The following is a 15,541-nucleotide window of genomic DNA, read 5'->3' as shown; positions in this document are numbered from 1 at the left end:
AAAGGGATTTAATCTAAGAGAAGAAGAAACATCATTAATAGGTATGAAAAGTAGGGGATTAAATTTTCTATTTATTGATTACCTACTAGGTACAGGGGTATTGGATGAATTTCTTTATCCATATTATCTCATTTAATATACTTAGTTTTTCATTGCTCGGTTTGGAACTTACGAGATGCTGTAGATCTTAGAATGATGAGTTCTTACAATAATTGGCATTTTCTTATGTATTGTTTGGTGATGGAACACAGGACTGTTCTGATGGCTACATGTGCAAAACACAGTTTCAAATTAAAAATGGGACTGCAGTGTCACATCGAGGAACATCTGCCCGTGTACAAACATGTCTTCCCATGGAGGTGAGTGATTTAACATGTCATGTTTTCCTTTTCAGTCTTTGTAAAGTATAAAGTAAAAATTTAAATCTGATAAATAATATATTTTAAAAATTAACTGCCATCAGATCCTGGACCTGCTGTAGGGGGAGAAGTGAACATCATTTGTAGGAGGTTATTTTCAATAATATTGAGAGCAGGAACTGTGGTAAAGTTAAGATTCACTCCGGGTCTATACAGATTGTAGTAAGCCTTCACCCTTTTGGTTTCTCTTGCATCTAAAGACCACAGATGCCTTCTGTTGCCTGTTGATTTTTTCCCAGTAAAAATCCCACCAGGATAATACAGGCCTATACCTCAGCTGCTTAATACATGGATGGAGATCTCTTTACCTAGTCTGCCTTTAATTTTTCTCCTATGTCCTTTAAAATATGCTGGATCTGGGTCTCATTCCTTAGGCAACTTTAACCTTGACTTGAAAATCTTGCTAAATTAAAATTTAATAAGGTGCTAATAACGGCTTAATGGTTTTCTGGGATATTTTCAATTTTCTTTTTATCAAAATGCAAATAGCCTTATTGTACTTTATATTGTTAATAAAATTTTTTATGTATCTATTGTAAAAATAAACAGTAGAGAAATATATTAAAAGAGTAAAAAAACTCCCATATGTCCTTCAACTGGAGGTAACCACTATTAATATTTTAGTAAGTATCCTTATACATATTTCTGTCATACACACACATACATACTTGTGTTCTGCAATGAACAAGCATAGCATGGATATCTTTTCACATCAGTAGATGTAGATATCCATAGTTCTTTTTTAATATCTCCATTGCATTCCATCCTATGGATGCACCATAATTACGTGGAACCCATATTGAAGTAAAATACTTGAATTTTAAAATTGAGGGGCTTCCCTGGTGGCGCAGTGGTTGAGAGTCCGCCTGCCGATGCAGGGGACACGGGTTCGTGCCCCAGTCCAGGAAGATCACGCATGCCGCGGAGCGGCTGGGCCCGTGAGTCATGGCCGCTGAGCCTGCGCGTCCGGAGCCTGTGCTTCACAACGGGAGAAGCCACAACAGTGAGAGGCCCGCGTACCGCAAAAAAAAAAAAAAAGAAAATTGAATCAGTGGGAATCTAATTGCTTTAACATAAAGAAAGAACTCTAATGCTTAGAATTCTGAGTATCCTGGTAAAATGGGAAAGGAGACTTTTTTGTGAAGTAAGAGTCCTTTCTTAGGACCTGTTAAATCAGTCCCCTTGGACAGTCCAGCACTAACCCCCTCTGACTGTGTATGATGCTGGCCTGGAAGTAACTCTCGCCTGTACAGTTTAGTTTGCAAGTTATTCCTGAGGGTAGGTAATAAGGTAAGTGCCCCCGAGTAGGTGTTCAAATCTTGATTACTGTTTCCTGGTTCAAGTAACCAACATCCTATCTGAAGCCAAGCATGTTGGGAAGCTTTTCAGTTCATTATATATTAGCTTTAAAAAATACACATGGAGATGACGATTTAAGAGATAAATTACTAGTTTTTGCCTAACAAGTTGTCAGACATTTGAAAAGCACTAAAAAGTGGTGTTGACAGTGTGAGGGAACTGACACTTTCTGGTTGATGTTTTAACTTTACAAAGTTTGAAGACGTGCACATACTATGAACAGTCTATTCCAATTCTAGGAATTTAGCTTCATAAAATATATTTTTTCAACATTTTTTATTTTCAACATTTCCCAACAAATTTCAAACACATATGAAAAAGTTGAAAGAATTTTGCAATGAACATCCATGTACTCATCACCTGGATTCTACCATTAACATTTTGCTGTGCTTGCTGTATTACGTATCCATTCCTGATTCATGTATCAATACATCTTCTTTTTTGATGCAGTACTTTTACATCAAAGTAAATTGCAGACAAATACTTATAAAATAATCAGAAATGTACACGAAGTTTTACATGCAAGTATATTCATTTTACCGTTATTTATAATAGGAAAAATAGAAACTAAAATGTTCAACAGTGGTGGATTAGTTACTTACAGCACATCTCTGTGATGGAGTTTGTGATTCAGTAGGTTTGGACTGGGGCCTGAGAATTTGCAATTCTAAGTTCCCATGTTATGCTGATGCTGCTGGTACAGGGACCACCACACTTTGAGAAACCACTGCAGTACTTCATAATACAATTCTTAGCATATTTGAGATGGTGTACAGCTGAGATGGTTAGCTAATATGATGTATGGTAGAGTTGATATTGCAATAATCTTGATGAGATAAAAAATGTCTTATGTTGAGGCTGATATGGAGATTCCTGTTAAAATGACTTATTAGGGATGTGTTCTTAGGAGAAAAAGAGTGCCAGAAGCAGGACAGAACAAGGGATAAAAGCTAAGGAAGATTGTGGTCTCACTAGAGACTAACTTTAGTCTGATCTCCTTGAAGCTCCGGAGTATAGATACCCAGAATTAGTCCTACTTTGTGTCCTTGAGGCTGACCTTTTGTACTCCGCAAGTTATTGGTTTGTCAGTCAGTCACTGGCTGACGTAGAGATAGACATAGCTTCCCAAGCAAGATGGCTCCAGTATTACTGAGAAATTCTTCAGAGAAGGGGGCTGCTGTGTGTTATCAGCCAACAATTACACCGGCCTTAAGGGGACCTGGGTAGGGCACCAACAGCGTCTACTACCAAAGGGTAATCTGAAGCCAACAAAATGGCAGCTGTAGGGAAATTTATGTATAAGGTCTGCATTGACATGACGGAAATTTGTTTGAGAAAGAGCGTGTGATTTTAGTTGACCATAAGCTCAAGATAAGTGAAAAGAATGCCATGGATACTAGAGAAAATAACTGGAACCTAAGCTACACTAATGAAAGCATTTATAAATGGATTCCAAATATTGTCTGGGGACCCCTGGAGGGTCCCTGAAAGAGGGGCCCCTGGAGGGACCCCTTTCAAGGGGTCCACAAGGTCAAAACTATTTAACAATATTAAAGTATTATTTACTTCCATTCTCCCCGAGTTTTCCAGAGGCTACCTATGTGTGATATTGCAACAGAATGAATGCAGAAATAGTTATAGGAATCCAGCTGTTTTTAATTGAGTCAGACATTAAAAGTATTTGCAAAATGTAAAACAATACTGCTTTACTTACTCATTTATGTTATTTTGGAAAACATTTATTTTTCATAGAAATTTGCTGTTATATTACTATGTATTTTTAAAGTGAATTAACAAATTTTTTAAAAAATTCAATTTTAATTTCTAATATAGTAAATATCCATATATATAACTCTCAAACAAAAGTTCCTTGGAATCCTCAATGAATTTTAAAAGTATAAAGGAATATTGAGACCAGAAAGTTTAAAAATCACTGATCTAAAGGAAATATTACATTATTACGTGTGAAGAGCAACATTGATAGCTAGAATGCATAATGAATGAATCCATAAATAATAGCTGAAAATAAATCATAAGTAGGGTTTATCCATTCAAAGAAGCATGCCATGGGTGGGCTTGAAAATATATTATTATGAGGACTATTTGGGAGCTCTGAAGACCTAGGAAGGTTAGTTGTCTTAAGATATCTAGAAGGCTTTCCTGTGGAAGACAGAGTAGACTCATTTTGTTTCTGAGGATAAAATTAGTTTGTGTCTGGAAATTATTCTAGACAAGTCTCTCTACTGTTAAGAGTTGCCTACAGTGAAATTGGTCAACTTGCAAAGTTGTGAGTTCCCTTCCCTTTCATGGAAATGTTCAGCCACAGAGTAGATAACCCTTTCTCCATAACAGTAGTCACTGATGGAAATGTTCAGATGCTTAAAGCACAAGGCAGATGATGAGTGAGTGAATGAAGTGGGGTGATGGGAAGTGGTGGGAGCTGTGGAGAAGTGGAGAGGGAATGGCTCATCCAAAGGGGTAGTAGAAATGCAGCTCCAGGTGGGTTTAATTGAAAAACAAACAAACTGTGCAGGCCAAATAAACTATGTGTATGGGTTCAAATGGTCCTTAGGCCACCAGTTTATAACCTAGCCTCTAATATTATAGAAAGGAATCCTGCATTGTGTAGAAGACTGAGCCAGGGGACCTCTGAATTCTCTTTAGAATTTAAAGCCTGATCCATATCTGTATATCACATTTCCTATTTATTTGAAAGAATGCCTCTACTAATAGTTGCTTTAAAAAGATTTTTTAAAAAATTGGCCATGTCTGAAGTGCAAAGTCAACTCACTTCTTTGTTCTAACCAGAACCGGCAGTCTTGACTATAGAAGGGTAGCTGGATTCATGATTTTTATGCCTGTGAGTTTAAACCTTTAATAAACAGGATTTTAAAAATCAAAGTGAAATATAATGGAACATATAAGGGAAGTAATTTGTGAAAATCATAAACTATGTCTTTTTTGAATTTTTAAAATATAATTTAAAATGATACTTGAAAGAGTGAGATGATATTCAGAAATCTACTAAATATATTGGGGTAACTTAGTTCTGGTTTTGGGGAGCAGGAGTTCTTATAGGTTAATCATTAGATAAGACATTTATTGTTGAGAGTAGTTTATATGATTTGCTTGTGACGTTTCTGAGTTTGTGAAATAACAAGACTGTGGCAATTTTTGAACAAGATCTTTTCTTTACCAGTGACCAAGAGAAATTCATTGCCTCAATTTAAAATCTTATAAATGTAAGTGAATATTTTCAACAGGAGCCAACATAATCAACACTGGTTCTTGAATATCTTATTATATGTAACACTAATTTCTTTTTTTTTAATTTTTATTTATTTATTTATGGCTGTGTTGGGTCTTCATTGCTGCACACGGGCTTTCTCTAGTTGTGGCGAGCAGGGACTACTCTGTTGTGGTGCACAGGCTTCTCACTGCAATGGCTTCTCTTGTTGCAGAGTACAGGCTCTAGGCACACGGGCTTCAGTAGTTGTGGCATGCAGGCTCAGTAGTTGTGGCTCGTGGGCTCTAGAGTGCAGGCTCAGTAGTTGTGGCACACGGGCTTCATTGCTCCGCGGCATGTGGGATCTTCCCCGACCACGGCTCAAACCCGTGTCTCCTGCATTGGCAGGCGGATTCTTAATCACTGTGACACCAGGGAAGTCCGTAACACTAATTTCTATAAATGGATGTTGGTGCTAATACTTCACTTTATCAACTTAGGACTTTTTGGATTTAACTGAAGACTTTTCTTAGAGAAATTAAGATATCATTTAACACTAGTGAAAAACATGATTTAACATATTAAATGCTTTAACAAATATGAGCTTATTGTGGAAAGTCTTATCAAAGCCTTATTTACATAAATAAAACAATAGTTTGAGAATGGAAGTGGGAACAAAGGCTCTATATTCATGTTAGACAATTTTTTGAGGAAAATTAGTCATTAACCTTTAAAACTCATGTGAATATTATTGCAAAATAACTACTAAACTTTAAAAATATTTTGTGGGCTTGCCTGGTGGCACAGTGGTTGAGAACCCACCTGCCAATGAAGGGGACACGGTTTTGAGCCCTGTTCCGGAAAGATCCCACATGCCACGGAGCAGCTAAGCCCGTGTACCATAGCTACTGAGCCTGCGCTCTAGAGCCTGTGAGCCACAACTACTGAGCCCGCGTGCCTAGAGCCCGTGCTCCACAACAAGAGAAGCCACCGCAATGAGAAGCCTGTGTACCTCAATGAAGAGTAGCCCACACTCGCCACAACTGGAGAAAAGCCCGCGTGTAGCAAAAAGACCCAACACAGCCAAAAATAAATAAATAAGTAAATTTAAAAAATGTATTTTGTAAGGTTCTAAATTAACTCACTGGCCAATAAAGACTACAATGACTAGAATGAAGAAACAAGGTGTAAGTTTTTTTTTATCATGTTTAACATTAAACTACTCTAAATAAAAGGAAACAATGAGATGAATATTCAACATGGATATTGATTGTTAATCATGAGTAGTAAAAATTATTAATGAATGCTTAGAAGAGGGAAACGCCTGAAAGTCCTTCCTGTAGAGCTAGCTTTTGTCTGACATTGCTTTGCATTTTATTTTTATCTCTAACTTCTTCATTTATGAAATTCTGAATCAGTTTCATAGAATAGAGATGGCCCAGTTTTTGCCCTTTGATTCATTCAATTTAGATACCCATAAATATTTATTTTAGGTTGGTCAGTTATTTTTTTATATTATTGAAGTTTGGATTCTTCTGTCTGAAGTTCCATTTCTTCCTTTTGATGAGGTATCAGAGATGGGTATTGAGAATATTTTATTTATTCATTTACTATCTTCATTACTTTAAAGCCTGAGGTTACACCTTCAGATTAAATTTTTTAAAACTATGAAAATGATAGATTCATAAAAATAGTAATAGTATGCTACTGGAAAAAGGGATTTTTGTCCTAGGGCCTTGTAGTCCACTAACTGGGACTTGCCTTAGTCCAGGGCAGGGTAGTCCACTAACTGGGACTTGCCTTAGTCCAGGGAGCCCTGAACAAAAAACAACCTATCATAAATTCCCTGAAGCGTAAAGCTGAGAATCAGTAACAGGAGATGATCTCAATTGCCAAAAGAACATATTCAGAGATTGATGATCTTCTGATGTAACCAGGTCTTCAAATATACACATTTGCCCTAAGGATGTTGTTAAGTGGCTTCTAGGATGAGTAATATTTTGTATGTCTGAAATAGACTCATATGTCAGAATATTGTGGGGTTTTTTTTAATATATAATGGATAAATGACAAGCTACTGTTCTCAGTGTTAACAATTTCTCTGTAAAGCAACTGCTATTTTTAGACTGGCGTATAGACATGTTGATAAATGTAAATGATGAGTAATAAGCATGATTACCACTAGTATTTGAAAATGTAATTATTAAAGTAATGCTAACATACCAGAAAGTCTGTTATATTTAATGTGTGTAGATGCAAATAAAAGTACCTGTAATAGTCAGTCAGTATTTATTTATTGATTTAATGACTCTAATGCTGATAGATAAGTGGATTTTTAAAGTAAATAACTATTAATACAGCAGACCCCAATCCCACAATACCATTTTTGTGTTTTTCTTGAGGTATTATGAAAATGTTCAAAGGCAAAGTAAATTTTAATTTTGTCTAATTTAGAGTGTAAATATATGCCACAGAGTAAAACGCATGCTCCGCAGCATGTGGGATTTTAGTTCCCTGATCAGGGGTCCCCTGCATTGCAAGACAGATTCTCAACCACTGGACCACCAGGGAAGTCCTGGAAGCATGGAATCTTAACCACTGGACTGCCAGGGAAGTCCTCCTTAGTTAAGTTGAAAAGGTTAATTTAAAAAATATTTTCTGGGGCTTCCCTGGTGGCTCAGTGGTTGAGAGTCCGCCTGCCAATGCAGGGGACACGGGTTCGTGCCCCAGTCTGGGAAGATCCCACATGCCGCGGAGCGGCTGGGCCCATGAGCCATGGCCGCTGAGCCTGCGCGTCTGGAGCCTGTGCTTCACAATGGGAGAGGCCACAGCAGTGAGAAACCCACGTACCACAAAAAAACAAACAAACAAACAACAACAAAATATATATATATATATATATATATATATATAATTTTTTTTTTTCCTGGAGTGAAAGAAATGCCCATCAGCATAATATTCTATTCAGGGCTCAAAAAGTCTAAAGAAATTGAATGTTGAAATGGGAATGTGAAATATCATGGAAAACTGCAATCTTTGGATGTTTAAAAGATTGGGGTTTTTTTTTTGTTGTTTTTTAGCTTGAATGAAATTAGCTACTTGGCAGGATTTTTTTTAAGTGTCAGATAAGGACTATTATATAGAATATTGTTTTACTACAAAATTATTGCCTAGAACTAAGGACATTCATATATGTAGATTGCTACTTATATAATTGGACCAATATAGCTCCCAATATTTCTTTCACTAGTACCTGAAATGCTCCTATTAAGGAGGCTTTATTAAAAATGTGGATGGACTGTTTTTACAGGGAGAGAACAAAACATTTTCAGACTGGAATAGTGGTTTCAACCTTGCTCCTAGACTCTAAGCACTGACCTGGTTAGATCACTTCGATCCCCGCTGTGTCCTTAGCATCTAGCCCAGTGCCTGGCATATTAATGCCAGAAACTAATGTAGCCTGTATCTTGATTTTTCTGGATTTGAACTTTCTAAAATTCCCTTCTCTCTGAAATACTGTTAACTTACTAAAAGTCAGCAATGTTACAATAAATATTTTGTCATTATCAATTTTTTTGTCTGTTTATTAAATGGTACTTATTAAATGAAGTGGCCAGTAATATTTCTTAAAGTTTATTTTTGTATTTACGTGCCTAAGGGTGAAAAATAACTTTACATAAAATAAATGGAAATATCCAAGTATTGTCTGAAATCTGTTGCTTGTAGAAGTGCCAAGGTATATTAAGATGAAATTTCGATCACCAGTTATCCCAAAGGACCGAAAGTGACGTATTTGACAGAAGATCTTTTTCAAGAAAAGTTTGCCAGCTTCCACACTGGAGCTTTTACATGTAAGATGATTGGTAGTGTAGCGTTCTTTTTTAAAAATAATAAACAAATGAATATTTCAGGAAACCTCTGATAGACTGAATCAGGTGGAACTGATTTAATGTTATGGATAATTACATAATTAGTGCTGTAAAAAATAAACCATACCGTCTACTTGATGGACTGGAGCTGCTGTGAAGGAGGTATGTAATTATACAATCAGCATCCTCCTCCTATGCTGATTCTAGGTAATCCTTTTTCTTCCTTGTCTGAGAAGGGGCTTCCTGTCTTGTGTTTCTTGATGTTAATTTTAAATGAACAGAGCGGAGCATTGAGTAGTTTCCAGTCCCTTGATAAGTCTTTCCATGCTCCAGGTCTGAGTGAGAGCATCCTCTGAGACCAGTGGCTTTCAGACTTTTTTGATATATACCCACACTAAGAAATACATTTTACATCAGGACCCAGTACACTCCATACACACATACCTGAAACCAAGGTTCATGAGAAACAATTTTTATTCTTTATGATCTACCTACTTATTAATCTATTCTGCTCTATTTTGTTTTTTTTAAAAATGCTGAAGTCCACCAGTTGACTTCAGAACCTCCTAACAGCTCATGACTCACATTTAGAAAATGTTAGTTAGATCCTTGATGATTGCTGATGTCAGTGGAAGGGATTCAGAGAGTAGCATAATGGGGCTGCCATGGGCTTTAGGTAGCAGGTGGTGTGGCATGGTTGAAAGAGCAAGGGCTTTGGAGTTGGGAAAATTTGGTTTTAAATCCCTACTTTTCCTTACTTTAACTGTGTACTTTGAACATGTTACTGAACCTCTTTGAGCCTCAAATCCCTCATCTGTAAACACAGATTCCAAATATTTGAGGGAGTCAGGAAGTGGGGAGTTGGGGGCTCTATATTAAATTATGTCATGGAAGAAAGCACCTGACCGTTGCTGAGAAAGTGGTAGGTGCTTCATAAAGTTTATGTTCCTTTCCCCACTCTTTTTCAGTTTCAAACACCTCACCTGGGGAAGGGTGTGGTAATAACCCCTGCCTCACAGGGTGGTTGTGAGGATCACATAGGATAATGGGAGCCAAGGATTAACTAATGTTAATTTTTATCAGAGCATCCTTAAGGCAGCATCACTGTTTCAGAATAAATCTTGTGCAAGTGGGATAGAGTCCTGCAAAGGTTAAGTGACAACACTAGAAAATAAAACTGGTTCTGAAATTCTGTATTATGACTTAGTAGCAAGGATTGTTTTGAGATGTAGTGGTATTGCATGTGGATATTGGAGAACTGCTACCAAAACTGCCAAAGGATGATTTATAGTGCCTATTATAAATTACTATATACAAGTTGTTGCATTTTACATTATATATAGAATTTAAAGAAACTTAATAATTATTCACCAGAGGATTTTGCTTCATCAAGACCTGGAAAATGAACATCAGAAGACAACTAATTACCTATTGTATAATATTTCTGTCGTTTTCTTTACCTTAACTGGAATGCAGTATAATAATTTAATTGTGAGTCGTAGAAGAATGTAGCCTCCATCTCACAGCTTGAAATCTTGGGAGGAAGGAGAATTTTTATTGTATATTTGTACCTTCTTTACTTTAAAGGTGTTACAGTTTTTACTACTTCTAAGTTAGTTCATAACTTTGAAATGCTGTTTCCTCACTAGTTTTAATTTTTTATTTTCTTGCCTGAAAGAAAACTCCTTGGTTTTGATACCGTCTGTGCTTCTCTCTTCCATTCATCTTTTCTCTAGAATTTTACTGATGTTGTGATTATTTAGTGGTAACCTGGGCTTTGTTGGTTGTGGGGAAGGGACGTAAATCAGACAAGGCAAGTATAAGACCATGACAGATACAAAGCATCTTTTCTATATCTCTTATTCTCCATGGTATTCAACTCTGGTTGTTCTGAAATATTTCACTCTCATTTTAGGCCTGTGCTGGTTGATTACACTTAATTTTGGTTTCATTTCTATGTTTCCAGTACCTTACATTGTGTTAGGAAATCACCTAACACTTTATGTTAAGTTCAAATCACACTTATATTCAGAAGAGGTGTGGCTCCTTTAAGACAGAAGTACCTTTTTCTCTGCCAGAAAGCTCATTTGGGCTTAACCAAAAAGGGTTTCAATGTAAATTGAATATTGATAGAGAAGGGAGGTTAACTGGCCTTAGTAACTTGGTTGCTAAGGAAGCATTTTCCTGATTGGGAGGAAACTCCCCTGGGTATTCTACAGCTTCTTGTGGACCTAAGATGCTTTGTTTTATCTTACTTTCTGTTTCTGAGTTGGAAGAGGAAAGAGCAGAAAGCTATCATAGGAATGAAAAGCTGTGGGAAGCAGATGGTTGCTCTCTCTTCGCTACAGAAAGAGAGAGCTAAATACTGACTAGCAACAAGCCAATGCCAGCAAGGACTCTTTGTGTAAGGCAGACAGTTGGAAAATACTATGAAGGCAAGATATAAAGAGCTTGCATAGGAGGACATAGAGAGGTTAGACTAGGGTTTTTTCAGTGCCTGGAAACATGTAGGTGAGAAAAATTAAAGGATATTTTTAATGGACATCCAACATCCATGTTAAATAGCAGGATTAAATGTTTTCTGTATGGCTGAGTTTATTAAGAGGAGTTATTTAGTTTGTATTTGCATTTTGAAGGTTTTGTACTATATTGTATATTAAATTTAATCTGTAATTATTTTAATAAAGAATGTTTAGTTACAGACATCTCTGTTACTGTGTAGTTTATTGAATAGTAGTACTAAAAGTAACTTTGGAGTAAACAAATTACACATTTTTCATCGAAATATTATGTTTCAAAACAAAAATGCCTTTGAATATTGGTTATCCATATATGCTAAGCTTTAGGTAATACTTTAAGTAATTTGTGAAGTATTATTTCTGCATACTAAATTATGCTCCACTAACCTCAGTAAGTTAGTGCCTATATTTTTTTTAATTTCATTTTTTTAACTCACCACTTCATTCAACAAATATTTTTTAGTATCTACTGAGTGTTAGGCACTATGTTAAAGGATACCAAAAGGAATAAAACACTCCTCAGAAGCAGTGACATACGTCTCAGGAGAGTTTAGAAAAGAATATTTTTTCTGGCATTTTATGGTTTGTGTTAGGTTTTTTAGGTTTTCTCCATAACTAGTATTGAATATTATTATTTGTACTGAACATTATTATTTAGTTTTTTATGATACTTTTAAATTGTAAAATTTTTAAAAATAGTATTATTTGGATCATTTTTATGGACATACTTAGAGACAACCAGAATTTCTTGGCTTCTCCTATAACCCTGAAGTGCTATAAGAGGATACATAAGTCCTCCTTGGGAACCTCTCTGGAATTTATCTTTAGTTTTTGTGGTGTAGTTCTTGTCCTGTGAGTGTGACTGGAAGATCTTAGAGAAAAAGCAAAATGTGATGATCCTTTTGAGGGCCTCTGATTATAATAATATTCTCAGAGAAGCTAGTTTAACATGTATTACTTAAATATAACCAGAGGGCTAAATATATGAGTGGTCATCAGTGATGAATTTTACATTGAAAGGTCAGACGAGATGACCAAGTAACAGACCAAATTGGACTCGTTCAGAAGAATAGTATTAGAATAATATGAAGAGTACTCAATGGTCCTCTTTCCTTTTTAATTTGGATGTATAGGTACATTCTGATAGTTAAAAATATATATGTACTAAGTCTACATTTTCAGATTTATCTGCTACCTAATTTTAATCTTGCTTCACAATTCATTGGTTTAGGCTTTTTATAACCTTTGTAAGTTGGATTGTCTTTCAAATATTTGAGGTTTAGTAAATGAAAGGTGTCATTAGGCATAAAGGAGAGCAACAAATATGAGATTCAATGTTAAAAGGTAAATATTTTATAGATTTTTGATCAGAATGATGAATAAATGAGAAAAACTCGTGTATGTAATAATAATAATACTTAGTGACTCTTTGGATGTCACATTTATTTTAACTTAGTATTCATTAGTTTATAATAGGAGTATTGTTTATTTTTTCATAGTCGTGAAAGAGACTGCACTGAGCTGAGATTTAAAAAATTGTTTTTTTTTTAAGAACTCAACTGCTTCTATTAAGATGAAGCTCAGCTAGTAAACTCATTAAGTAAGGACCCTAGGCAGTTCTCTAGCTGAGACTGAAAGCACAGTACTGTAGATATCTTTGCATTATCGCCATGAATGACCTTGAAGGAAGCCAGCACTTCATAAAGCAAAATCCTGTCTGTGCCACTTCATTCTGATTTGATTGATGCCTTAGAAAAAGCTGGAAGATTTCCTTTCCTTTATAGTGTGGGGCATATACTCCTTATACTTCATAGATTTTGCACTTGTCTGGAGTATTTTGTTGGCAGGTTCTTATGGGTTCTGATCTTTCGCTGACTGCAGTACAAGTAAGCAGTGTAATCTCTCTCCTTTGATCAATTATTACTAGGGAGTAAGGTCTTGGTGCATTGGGATCATGGTTTTTAAGAATGGAAATATACTGACTTTCTAACTTGAGTGTAATACAGTCATTTTTCTTCCATCATAATCTTTCCAAGCATCTCAGTAGGTCGAAGGGTTTTAATACTGAGGTTTTATGATTTATATTATTCAAAGGATATAGATTCCTGTCTAGCCACTATTCCCTGTGCTTTCTTAGATTGATAGTTCCCCTTCCTTTTAGTTTTTTACTTTAATGTGCAATGAAAGTTTTAGTATACATTTTTATACTCAAAGAAGAAGGCACCAGAAATCTTAGAAGATAAAGTGATTATTTTGTCTCTTTGGAGTTCCTTGGTCATTTACTACATAAGAAATTATAAGTAAGGATCATACAAAAGTGCAGTCATTTATTTGTCTGCTCTCACCTTGCTGTAGGAACACCAGGAGGAAACTTTTCAATATTTTGGCTCTGAAAAGTGTGTAAAAGCTACATTAGGATCCTTGAAGCTAAGTATTTAGGGATTAACACATGCATTACATTGGGTGGGGGTGAAGCTAATACCAGCTTCAACCTGGTGTATTGCAGAGACCATTTAGAGCCTTTTCCTCTCTACCAGGGAGCCTGGTCAGCCAGTGACTCCAAACCGCAGTGCCTCACTTTCCCTTTCTGAGATCTGAAACTGGTACTCCTGACCTACCTCTGCTAACCTGACTGAATTTTGCACCTTGCTTTGCTCATCTTTCTGCTTTTCTTTGTACTTGGTCCTGTGTGAATCTCCATTTATTTCTGAACTCAACCTTGTAAGTTGATTCGCGTTCCTGGTCTCTTCCTTTGTTTCACAGTTTGCTTTGATGCTCCATGGTTCTGTCTGGACTAAGCCAGTCATTCAGTTTTCTTGATAAACTGCAAGTCCTGACCCCTAAACTTCTGTTTTATGAAGATAAAGGGGTACAATGAGACTGGCTTTTTTTCTAGACCTCTTGGCCACAATGATTTATAACAATCTATACATCCTGGAATTCAGTGAAGTGACTGTGTGAGAGTTTTTGAAGAAGGTAGTAAAAATATAAGAAATACAATCTAGGAATACCTAAACACCTATTCTTTTATATCTTCTCATTTGTTGAACCCAGAAATATCTCAGTAAATAGGAACTTAGTCATGCTGAGTTTTTTTTTTCCTTCAATTACTTGATTAACATCATGTCTCAAGGGCAGCTTCATTCTGAAGACCCTCTTGAGAGTCTTTGAACATGCTTAATTTATTCTAAATTCCTTTTATAACATATTTTCTGACTGATGAACTTCTAGATTTTCTTTTAAAAGTGCATATGAGTGCATTGGGACTAAAATAAATTCTCAGCCTTTTATCCAACTGTTAGTACTTTTTCTTTCTTTCCTTCTTTTTTTTTTTTAACCAAGTTACTAAAATGGTTAGAAACTCATTCATCTTCATGAAATAGAAAGCAAATTAAGAAGTTATGGAAGTCTTTAAGTCATTTTGAGTTTATTTTTGTGTATGGTGAGAGGGTGTATTCTAACTTCATTGATTTACACGCGGCTGTTCCAACTTTCCCAACACCACTTGCTGAAGAGACTGTGACACCATAAAACTCCTAGAAGAGATCATAGACAAAACATTCTCAGATATAAATTGTGCCAATGTTTTCTTAGGTCAGTCTCCCAAGGCAATGGAAATAAAAACAAAAATAAACAAATGGGACCTAATCAAACTTACAAGCTTTTACACAACAAAGGAAACCATAAACAAAACGAAAAGACAACCTACAGAATGGAAGAAAGTATTTGTAAACAATGCAACTGAAAAGGGCTTAATTTCCAAAATATACAAACAGCACATACAACTCAACAACAAAAAAACAACCCAATCAAAAAATGGATAGAAGACCTAAATAGACATTTCTCCAAAGAAGAAATACGAATAGCCAATAGGCACATGAAACGATGCTCAACAGCTCTAATTATTAGAGAAATGCAAATCAAAACTATCCTATGAGGTAGCACCTCACACCAGTCAGAATGGCCATCATTAAAAACTCTATGAATAAATGCTGGAGAGGATGTGGAAAAAAGGGAACCCTCCTACACTGTTGGAGGGAATGTAAGTTGGTATAGCCACTATGGAAAACTGTATATATTGATAAGCTCCTCAGAAAAGTAAAAATAGAATTACCATATTATCCAGCAATCCCACTCCTGGGCATATCC

The 15,541-nt window shown here is 35.9% G+C and overlaps 1 protein-coding gene across 2 annotated transcripts in view; it reads left to right on the top strand.

The window, feature by feature from the left end:
- Positions 1–15,541, top strand: part of ATG10 (autophagy related 10) — a 221,950-nt gene that overhangs the window by 57,514 nt on the left and 148,895 nt on the right. For both annotated transcript variants that reach the window (XM_082836068.1, XM_082836067.1), the window contains exon 3: positions 252–359. In XM_082836068.1, coding sequence (XP_082692194.1) covers positions 252–359 — 108 coding nt within the window. The remainder of the gene's footprint in view (positions 1–251; positions 360–15,541) is intronic.

The sequence above is a fragment of the Leucopleurus acutus genome, assembly GCF_964270905.1.
Source record: "Leucopleurus acutus genome assembly, chromosome: 3".
Lineage (NCBI taxonomy): Eukaryota > Metazoa > Chordata > Mammalia > Artiodactyla > Delphinidae > Leucopleurus > Leucopleurus acutus.
Note: the sequence above shows the minus strand (reverse complement) of the source record. Positions and strands in the feature narration are given on the sequence as shown.